An 11,076-nucleotide genomic window follows, 5' to 3' on the forward strand; every position below is an offset into this window, starting at 1 on the left:
AAGCACCACAGGTAAGGATGGCAATTACAGTGCAGTGCAGTGCAGTGTGTAAGCACCACAGGTAAGGACAGCCTCTGACAGTAGAGTCAGTAACTGAATACCCATGGCATTTTAATTGGGGCATTTTCTCCTCTTAATTCTGAACTGTTTTATATGATGAGGTTTTATGAGGGCTTAGTAATCACTGAAGCAAACCACTGAGCTGGGGGTGTGGTTGGATACTTGTCTAGCACACAGAGGTCCTAGTTCACTCCTCAATACCACACATGGAAGGAAGGGAGGGAGAGGGGATGGGCAGTAAGGTAAGAGCACTTACAGAAATCTAAAATCATTTTCTTGGCAGTTTTTGTCTCAGTACTATGACAGTTCTACTCAAAAGTTGATTTTTATAGTATAATAAATGCTTTTTCTTTATCTCTAATACCTAGTGTAGCTGTTAGCAGAGTGGCTGCTGTCCACCCATGCCAATTGTCAACAAGGAACATGGCCTGAGGCACTGCTAGCTGGACAGTGGTTAGGGTCAGGCTGGGAGCTGGCCTGTTCATGGTTTTAGTTATAAATTTAGTATGTTTTGACTCTTACAGTCAAATTAGATAAATGTGGTTCTGTATCACTAGCCTAAAATGTATGGATTCTTTGGCTTCTAGTGGCAAATAAAACACCTGTGCCAGAAAATCTAGAAGTGGATGCCCAGGGCAAGAGCTATGTTCTGAAATGGAACTACACATCTCCAAACATGAGCTTCAGAGCACAGTGGCTCCCGTAAGTTCTTTCTTAAATGTTCCTTTACTCGGTCTGCTTTGTGTTCATGCTACTTCTGTATGCAGATGCTTGCACAGAGTAGCTGGCTAAGAGGTGGGTGCGGTGCATTGGGAAGCAGGGACTTTCATTGTATGTTCCCTGCTCCAGGAGCTGAAGAGGCAAATAACAGAGCAAAGAACACCTGATGGCCACCTCTGGCCTCTGCATATCCCCGCACATGTACTGGCATATACATCACATGCAGCTTGTGAGCCCACGCTCGAGCACACACAGACACACACACAGAGACACACACACAGACACACACACACACACTGGCTCAGGTGCAAAGAAAAGAAAAACAATGAGGAGGGTGGTTTCATCCAAATGTGCCTTTCTCCTGCATGGTCCTGTGGGCAGAAGCCATCTCTTGAAACTGTAGAGCTGAGGCACCATCTCAGAAGCCATTGGATGAGACTGCCCCAGAGACAGCCAATGCTCCTTATAGCTCAGGCCTTAGCTTAGGCTATTTCTCATCATATAACTTCTTTAACCCATTTGTTCTAATCTAAGTTCTGCTAATGTGGCCCATTAATTACCTCTCCTTTAGTCCTGGTACCTGCTTCTTCCTCAGAGCCTTGCTGACAAATCTCCCAGAGTTCCTTTCTGCCCAGAAGACCCGTCTTATCCTCTCCTGCTTTGCTATAAGCCATTAAGCTCTTTATTAAACCAGTTAGAAAGTGAGGGGGAAGATGTTTACAAAACACTGAGACAGGTGATGCTTCATAAAATAACAATACCAAAGTCTCAAATCTCTGGTAGAGAAGTCAACATTTGAATAATACAAGGATAACCTTTACTCAGTGCACGAGAGATTATCTCAACATACAGCCTTTACACCTGTGTTAAGGGTTCATCTCAGAGGTCATGTCTACTACAGAGATGTTAAATTCCATTAATTCAGAATGGCAGATTGGACCCTTAGCTACAGCTTCCAACTCCCCTCCTCTTTGGCAGATATGTACCCTGAGGGCAGCCACTGTTTCTTCAGATCTTGCCCACACTCTATGGAAGGGATCCGAGGAAGTGTGCCCCAAAGGAGAGAGGAGCGTGGGCATGTCCTAGAATATTGCCTGCCATGGTAGGGTGGTGTCCTATTAGAAGAACAGGATATTTGGACAGAGAGAAGCAATTTAAGAAAACAAAACTAAAAAAGAACCATTGAGAATTTTGTGGTAGTGTACACTTGCTTTGAGCTGTGGTCTCTGGCCAGGGCTCACCCTTGGTGGGATGTCCTCTGTAATGGATGGCACAGATTTGTGTTATGGGTTCCTGCAGGGCTGTGTCAGCACTCTCTCCAGAAGGGAAAAGTCCCATTTGTAGTGCTAGCCAACTTTTGTGACAGAAATGTTCCCATTGTGGCCAGTTCAAAGCTAGCAGCTTGACATCTCTGAACGTGGCCCTGGGGTGAATGCATGCATGTCATGCCATTAGGTAGTGTATTGTAGCATATGATAGCTGAAAGGAGCGTCAAGAGCAGATAAGTTATAACTAGGATTTCTCAACTATGGTTACTATTACTGTGATGAATTGCAGTTACCAAAATCAATTTGGGAGGAAATGGTTTATTTCACTTACATATCCATATTGTAGTCCATCACTGAGGGAAGTCAGGATAGGAACTCAAATCAAGCGGGCAGGAACCTAGAGCTTGGAACTGACACAGAGGCCATAGAGGGGTGCTGCTTGCTGGCTTGCTCCTGAGGGCTTGCTCAGCCTGCTTTTTTTTCAGCCCCAGACCACCACCCCAGGTGTCTCCACACCCACAGTGGACTGGGTCCTCCCCAGTAGGTCACAAATTAACAAAATGCCCTAAAAACTTGACTATTTAGGGGCTGGATGATCTGGAGGCATTTTCTCAAAGGAGGTTCCCTCCTCTCAAATGACTAGCTTGTATCAAGTTCACATAAAACTAACTAGGACATAGGACAAGGTGGGTTTTGAATATTTTTAGTAAGTTATTTCTGAGTTTGTATATCAGCCTTTTAATAATAACCTGCTTAAAAAATACATTCTACTTTGAAGAGATGACTTAGCAGCAAAAGCACTTACCAGAGTTAGGATCCCTAGAACCCAGGTAAAACCTACAGGTGTGGCAGTACCCATGATCCCAGTGCTTGAGAGTCACGCGGAGTTCTGGAGCAAGCTGGCTAGCTAGACTAGTCAAATCAGCAAGCTGCAAGTTGTGTAAGATTCTGCGCCTCAGTAAAGTGGAGAGCAATCAGTCTTCTATTTCATGTCTTCATACCCACTCATGTGCGCCTGCAAACACAGTCACTCATGTGCACACACATGCACACAGTGAAGAACACTGCCACTTCACTGGGAATTCCTCACACACTCTGGAGCACCCTTGGCTCTCCTTTGTTGGGATCTGTGTCTCCTCCATTGTACCAGGAGTTCCTGAAGTGGAGAAACTGCTCCCAGGTCCACAGTACTTACTACAGTGTCTGATGTATTATAAACCCTCAGTACATATTGAATGAATTGATTGAATTGAATTTTTTTTTTTTGATTTTTGTTTTCAAAGTGGCTATTCAAGAAGTAGTTCCGGAAGCCATTCAGATAAATGGAAATCAATACCTACCTGTACAAATGTCCAGACTACGCACTGTGTCTTTTCTCAAGATACTGTCCACACAGGAACGTTCTTTCTCCGTGTACAAGCCTCAGATGGAAATAACACGTCCTTTTGGTCTGAAGAGAAGTTTATTGATTCTCAAATATACAGTAAGCCAAGTTTTCTTTGAGACAGTCTGATACTGTAGCCCAGGCTGGAACTCACTGTGTAGCCCAGGGTAGCTTCAAACTCTGAGAGCTGAGGTTGTGGGTGTGGTCCGTGTGGTCAGACATTTACTTGAGAATGTAATTTGTTCACGTAGTGCAAGTCCCGGAAGATTGTCGAAGGTGTCTTAGTGCACAGTTTGTTTGTGTTCTTCCCCAGCTCACCTTCCTCCTCCGGCCATTACTGTCACCCCCATGAGGGACACCTTGCTTGTTTATGTCAACTGTCAGGACAGTTTCAGCAAATGTGATGGACTCATTTATGAAATCATCTTTTGGGAAGATGCTTCCAATACTGAGGTAAAAAGCTACACTGTAACTTTGTGACTTAGCCTCATAATAGTGAACGGGAAAGAAAGTTAGTGGGGGAAGGAGGGTGAGAACAAGCAGTCACAGCCTTCTAATCATGATGGTGGCCTGTCTGCAGGAGAGTGGATGCCTTTTCCATGGTCTGCATGACAGTAGAGATCGCCTGCATCTGGGCCTGACTTTGCTGTGTGTGAGTGAACAGGAGTGTGTGTGAGCATGCATGTGTGTGTGTGTGTGTGTGTGTGTGTATGTGTGTGTGTGTGTGTGTGTGTATGACTGTGCATGAGTGTATGTGTGAATGTGTGTATACTTGTGTGTGTGAGTGTATGTGTGCATGTGTGTGCCTGGGTGAGGATGTGAGTGTGAATGTGAATGTGTGTGTTGACAGTTGCATATGTACTGTGTGTGCATCACAAGGCACACATGGAGGCCAGAGGACAAGCTGTGGAAGTGAGCTCTCTCCTGTCTTAGAACTTCAGGGATTGAATTAGGTCATCAGGCTTTGTAGCCAGCATCCTTACCCACTTAGGCCATCTTGCTTTTGAACTATATCTTGAGTCTCTTACTGCTGAATTAGAACCATCCTTACCACGATTCCCAAGTGCTCTTCTAAGGCCCAGGCTGCTCTTCTAAGGCCTAGGCACCTTCTCCGCACTGGTGCTACTTGAGCCCGGTAATTCCTATGCTAACATTGTCCTTATTTACAGGATACTTAGCATCACTAAGCTCCTCAGAGTTGTGTCAACCAAGTGTCTACAGGTGTTCTCACATTGAGCTGGCAGCTCAATGGAGACAGAATTAATTCTTAGGAGGCAAAGAGGGTGATGCTGGCAGCCAGCTCTTAGAACTACCCCAGCTAGACTTGGGCCTGGGGGAAAAATGGCGTAGCTGCTGAGTGAGTCCTGGAGTGACTTTGTTACACAGCACTGTTGTAGCCGTGGCTGACCACTACAGACAGGAATGAGAATTCTCCTCCCCTTACAGATGGAGAAGTAGGTGCCAGTGAAATGACTCACACAAAGCAGCATGGCTTTCTGGCAGCTACTGGGAGCAGTGCAGGGCCGGAGGGAGCCCATACTCTTCATACTCTTACCACGATGGCAGTGAAAACAAGCCAGCACACTAGTGCCTATAGAATGAGAATCTGGGTGTATTTATGCTTTCTTATGCAGATTTTTAACAGATTTGGTTATAATGGGTTATTTAAAACAAACTTATAATGCTTAGACAACCAAGTAGGTGTTTTGAAGAGACCTTGTGAATAGCAATAAGAATCCAGAAAATCTATATTCTCTATCTGACTTTATGAGGACTGAATTTGATCACTTTTGTTATCTGGTCTATAGAGAAAACTGGTGAAGGAACACCCGGAGTTCACCCTTGAGAACCTGAGGCCACTGACCGTGTACTGTGTTCAAGCCAGAGTGCTCACCACGGCCCCGCAGAATAAGACCAGCAAATTCAGTGAGACGCTGTGTAAAAAAACACATCCAGGTGAGATCTTCTAGATGTCTTTAACTCAGCTGAAAGAGATAAAAATACTGCATTGGGATTTATGAAGAAGTTCTTCTTTGCTTCAAATAGTAGAAAGTGTCCTGAACTACAGGGAATCAAAAGTGAAGCTGCCAGCCAAGGCTTGTAGGTCAGGGAACACGCTTCTGCTGGTGTGGCTCATGCTTACTATTACTGAGTTTTTCATCCATTGTCTGTAATGAGCTTATGGAAGTGGAGTTGTCTGTTGGGAAGGCTTGGATACGCCTGTGCTTGGTCTTGTTTGTATTTTAGTTCCTGGAGGCAACAGGAAGAGACTTAGACGCCGACTGTCTTGCCAGTTGTGCTCTGTGCAGGGCTGGGGACAGCAGCTGTTGAGACCTCCTCTCTGTTCTTACAGTTCATAGCTTGATCTCCAGGGTCAGTTCTCAGGTCTTCTTAACCTGTGACTGACACTGACCAATGCAGTGCACCAAGTGCCCGAAAATGGTTTTCAGGACACTCTGCATTTCCTCTCCTGTGGCTGGTCTCATAAGCAATGTGCTGATGTTCACACTGTTTGTATTTTAGGAAGGTCTTTCATGACCTGGATTATAACTGGATTTGGTACTGTGTTTCTCTTTGTCGTGGCCCTTTATGCTGGGAGGAGCCTCCAGAAATACCTGCATTATGTGTTCTTCCCACCACTCAAGCCTCCGCCCAGTATTGATGAGGTACGTTTCTCTCCTTGTCACCCACTGGGAAACGGGGAGCAAATGTTTGGATTCCGCAGATGGTATTTGCTTTCTTGACATCCAGAAGGTTATTGGACTGGGGTGGTTGTTTCTGCAGAATTTTGGTGACATTAGAAACCTGGTGTGGTAGTGCATGCCTGTAAAACTCAGGAAACTAAGGCAGGAGATTTGCAGTGAGTTTGAAGCCAGTATGAGCTGAGTAGCAGATTCCATCTCCAAAAAACAAAAGAGGTTTAGGCCAGCAGGGCTACAAAGAGGCTCTGCCTCAAACCAGGCATGGTGGTGGATAGAGGGTCAGAGGGCTGCTCAGTGAGACCCTGCCTCAGAAACACATATGAGAATATTAACCAATGACTTAATGCAGAATAGCTGTTGTGTTCAGAAGTGCTCTACGGTAGCTGTAGTCAGCCTCAGGTGCAGCAGCAGGAGTGGAGGTGGACAGCAGGTGACAGACATAGCAGTACTTTTTGGCACTTAGGACACCCCCAGGAAATAACCAAGGAAGCCCTGTCCATTCCGGCTTCCTGTTCCCACACAGGCACTTGATATCAGCGGATAGTCACTAAGGACCTCGGCACCTTCTTGCTCTTCTCCTATGTCCTTATCCCGGGGCTAGAAGGCCAGCTTGCTCCAAGACAGTCAGTGTTGGGGGACACTTGAGATGAACGTGTTTGAATCTGAGACAAGGGCCCTCATTCCCATGGTCTGCTCTCAGCAGCACATGGCCATTTGCTAGTGAAATGTATATTACAATCTGAATAATGTCTCGTCCCTGCCTATTGTGGCATTTTGTCTTGCCGTGTCCCATCCCACATCAGAAATCCTATTATCCATCCGTCTTCACCTGGTGCCCTAGATGAAGTCACAGAAGCTGGAACAACCAAAGCCATGAGTTCCTTTCATGGTGCATGTGTGTTTTGCTCAGGACTTCTGCGATGGTAGCACTTGAATTGATGGCACTGAGTAGGGAAGGTCTAACCCTAGAACTTGGGAGCCAGGGTACAACACTGGGCAAGCTCTGTAAGAGAAGCCAGGCCATGAGCTATAAGCACCAAAGGCCCTGAGGTGTAAAAGCCCAAAGCTCAGAGCTCAGCACATGCTTACTGCCTGCTAGAGTTTTAAATTCCCTTTGTGCTGTTAGCTACAGCTGTAACACAGGCTGCAGGGTGACCTTCATCTCTCACTGGGCTGTCACTTCAAAATGTCTGTGACCCCAGCACCCCCACGCCAGCCTTGACAGCACAGTGTCTGCGTAAGGATTCTTCACAGACTTACCCAAAAAAGGCCCTCAGCCTGGTGGCCTCGATGTGCCTTCTGAGCCTTACGGTGCATTCCCGGTGCAGCTCATGTGTTGTAATGCATACTCCAAAAGGTAGGCCATAAAACAAAGAAGCTAGGGCTGCAGAATCAGGTTTTATTTTATTTTAAACACCTGTCTTCCTTCCCTTTTACTATTAGTTTTTCTCTGAGCCACCTTCAAAAAACCTTCTACTTCTGACTGCTGAGGAGCACACCGAAAGATGCCTCATCATCGAAAACACAGACACGGGTGCTGGAGAAGAAAGTCATGCACCTGAGGAAGATCTCAGGAAGTACAGTTCCCAGACCAGCCAGGACTCAGGAAACTATTCTAATGAAGAGGAGGAGAGTGTGGGGACTGAGAGCGGCCAAGCTGTACTCTCTACAGCTCCCTGCGGGAGTCCATGGAGCATGTCTTGCCCTTCTGGGACTGTGGAAGACAGCACCTGCTTCTTGGGAAATGAAAAGCATCTTCAGACACAGCCAGCTCTCCACTGCTGACTCAGGCTTGTCAGAGCCTGGAGTACATGTGGATGAGGCAGACGTAACTGAAGGTGGCTGCCAGTGTCTGCTAGCAGCTTAAATCCTAGGGTGCTGTTTGGTGCTACAGATGAGGCTCGCTGCTGCTCAGGCCGTCTGGTGGCTCTCTCAGTGTTCATCCTCTAGGAGACACTTAGAACCTTCAGCTTTTTAATCCTGCCACAGCCCCTCAGTATTTCAAAGGCACTGTTGTCTACAGTAGTGCTTCCTAACCCGTAACTTATCACAGCTGTGGCTTCCAACCAGAAGTCACTGAAACCATGGAGAAAGGGGACACTAAGGATGTCCCCTTTGAGTCAGCGTTGTTTAAGATCCCAGTGTGGCCTGGGTGTGCATGTTGTACTCTAGTACTTGTAGGACCAGAAAATGCCAGGGACAAAAAAAGAGGCATGAATCATTCAGTAAGAGAGAAGCTAGTGAACTTGATGAAAAAGCACACCTTGTATAGTCAGTGTTTGTATGAACGCCTGTGTGGGCAGTCAGTGTTTGTATGAACGCCTGTGTGGACAGTCAGTGTTTGTATGAACGCCTGTGTGGACAGTCAGTGTTTGTATGAACGCCTGTGTGGGCAGTCAGTGTTTGTATGAACGCCTGTGTGGACAGTCAGTGTTTGTATGAACGCCTGTGTGGACAGTCAGTGTTTGTATGAACGCCTGTGTGGACAGTCAGTGTTTGTATGAACGCCTGTGTAGACAGTCAGTGTTTGTATGAACGCCTGGGTGGACAGTCAGTGTTTGTATGAACGCCTGGGTGGGACTCTGCAGCCTTTTTGTGATACTTGAGAAACCCAGGCTGACCCCTTCTCTGTCCAGCAATATTCAAGTCCCCTTCCCAGCTCCATGTACTTAAAAAAACAAAGTGTTGGATACTAAGGTGAAGGAACAGTGTTGACTGCATACTGTTGCCTGTAGGTGCCTATAAGTAACCTTAAATTGATGCTCCAAGAGTCTGTTTTGCAGGCAGGACATCTAGCAATCCTGGTGGCTCCAAGGCAGACTCAGTTGCATGCCAAAAAGAGAGAGATAGGAGTGATGGGTCGTAGCCATGGCCCCCATTGCGCTTGCTCCACTGAGCAGCTTTTATGATTCTACCCAGCACTGCCCACCCTGTGGTCACTGTGGGAAAAGCTCCTTCTGCCAGGACAGCCTGCAAAGAAACAAGGCCTTCTAGGATGTGGGGAAGGGAAGGACCAGATGATAACAGTGAGTTGTTTGTTGGAGTTGTTTCATCCCTCACAAGTGTGACACAGGTCTTCAGGGTGAGGCCCAAAACAAACTGAAGGGCAGCAGCAGGTGAGGAGGGGGCTTCACCTGAGCCTGGCCTTATAGGCAAGCAAAGGCAGTTCCACGTGCATGCTTCAAGACAGCCTGCATGACGCTTCCCACGCCACAGCGCCTGCTTGTGATGTGACAGGGTTGTCCTGAACAGACACATGTTCTTAAGACCGTGCACATAGGCCTGAAGAGCTGGCTCAGTGGGTAAGAGCACATGTTGCTCTTGTATAGGATCTGAGTTCAGTCCCCAGCACCCACACAGTGCTTCACAACTGGCTGTAGCTTTAGCTCAGAGGATACAGCACTGGCTTCCAGTTGCCTCAGACACCAGGGGTGCAATACGTATAAGCAAGACACTTGTACACAGAGAAGTAAAACAAACAAACAAACAAAAAACCCACCATGCACTTGAGGGCACCAAGCAAATGCCTGATCCTTGTTTATATTAATAGTTCTTAGAGAAGCTGAGTGCTGTCTTAGATCCATGTAAAAGCCTCATGACAGAGCGGTGTTTTCACATGTAAATAGTAATGGGCCCATGAACACACCTACACAGGGGAGCTGGCTGCACTCCACGAGAATTGCCACGAGGTACCTATTACAGTGAAGTCTACAGTTAAAAATGCTGTTCTAGACTATAATCATTTAAAGCCTGGGCAGATATCTATAACCTCTGAAAATTTAAATTTAAAACTAGGTCAGGCACAACTGTGCTGGCTTGTTGCCTTCCCAGCTGCCTAGGAATGTGCGACCAACCTGAGCAACATAGCAAGAGCCTATCATATAAGTATGTAGATGGGTAGATGTACATGAGTATGCGTATAGGTGCTATATAAAGTGCAGAGCCCCACAGCTATGATGCTTCAGACAGCCTCGTACTTGAGACCGAGGGGGGCAGGGGGGAGGGATGTTAGAGAAGCCCGCCCCACCACACTGAAGCCCCATGTCCCTGCATGCATTGGTCCTTTGGTGTTTGTCCCTCTATTGCAGAAGCTCATTGAGCAGGGGCTGAGTCCCTCCTGTGCCCTGGCGACAGTGCAGTGTTGGCGTGGACATTGTCTAGCAGCTACCAAATGAGTGAGATCTGAAGTTGAAGCAGATGAACATTCTGGTTGTTTGTGGACTGAAATAACCGTGTTTCTATGTTTCTATGCATCCCATTTGTATCTGGATCCTTTTCTACTTCTTGTCTGGATCCCCAGTGTTGTAAAATGACAAACATAACAAACAAGGGGACTCTGGATCTCAGGCACTGCTGCTTTAAACTGGAGTCTTTGTGCCAGAGGGACCGCCTACAACCCATTCCTGACAGCAGGATTGCATTCTGGCCTTCTGGATCCATCACTGTCCCTTCCAGATTACTGTCTCTCATTCCTCTGTCTCTGAGATCCCTTCTGTTTCTAACTCAGGAGGCTCAGAAGGTAAACACAGTTTGTATTTTTCAATTTCCTTACAGAGAAGGAAATAATAAATTCATATTTGTTCCCAAGAAAAGCCCTGTTGATTAATGATTGTGACAAATTCCAGTTGTATCCGAAGTTTTATTTATTTATTTTTTAGACATTCCTGCCTCAGCTCCAAGTGCTCAGATCAATGGCTGTGGCTGACTGTTCCAGGATGAAGAAACATCTCTGTCCAAGGTCAGGCACCAGCAACAGGCCAACGAGAAGGTGCCACCTAAACCAGCATTCTCAACATGTAGGTTGTCACTCCCTTGGGAGTCAAATGACCCTTTCACAGGGATCAAATATTAGATATCCTGCATGCCAGATGTTTACATTGTGATTCATAACAAGCAAAGTTACAGTTAAGTAGCAATGGAAATAGTCTTAGGTTGGGGTCAG

The 11,076-nt window shown here is 46.4% G+C and overlaps 1 protein-coding gene across 1 annotated transcript in view; it reads left to right on the forward strand.

Moving 5' to 3' along the window:
- Ifnar1 (interferon alpha and beta receptor subunit 1) overlaps window positions 1-10,721 on the forward strand; it is a 22,159-nt gene extending 11,438 nt beyond the window's left edge. The window contains exons 6-11 of the mRNA XM_031364385.1: window positions 648-762; window positions 3,332-3,531; window positions 3,746-3,885; window positions 5,241-5,388; window positions 5,956-6,098; window positions 7,578-10,721. Of these exons, the coding sequence (XP_031220245.1) occupies window positions 648-762; window positions 3,332-3,531; window positions 3,746-3,885; window positions 5,241-5,388; window positions 5,956-6,098; window positions 7,578-7,919 (1,088 nt within the window). The 3' untranslated portion in view covers window positions 7,920-10,721. The remainder of the gene's footprint in view (window positions 1-647; window positions 763-3,331; window positions 3,532-3,745; window positions 3,886-5,240; window positions 5,389-5,955; window positions 6,099-7,577) is intronic.
- The last annotated feature ends 355 nt before the right edge of the window (window positions 10,722-11,076 follow it).

The sequence above is a fragment of the Mastomys coucha genome, unplaced genomic scaffold, assembly GCF_008632895.1.
Source record: "Mastomys coucha isolate ucsf_1 unplaced genomic scaffold, UCSF_Mcou_1 pScaffold12, whole genome shotgun sequence".
In the NCBI taxonomy this organism is placed as follows: Eukaryota; Metazoa; Chordata; class Mammalia; order Rodentia; family Muridae; genus Mastomys; species Mastomys coucha.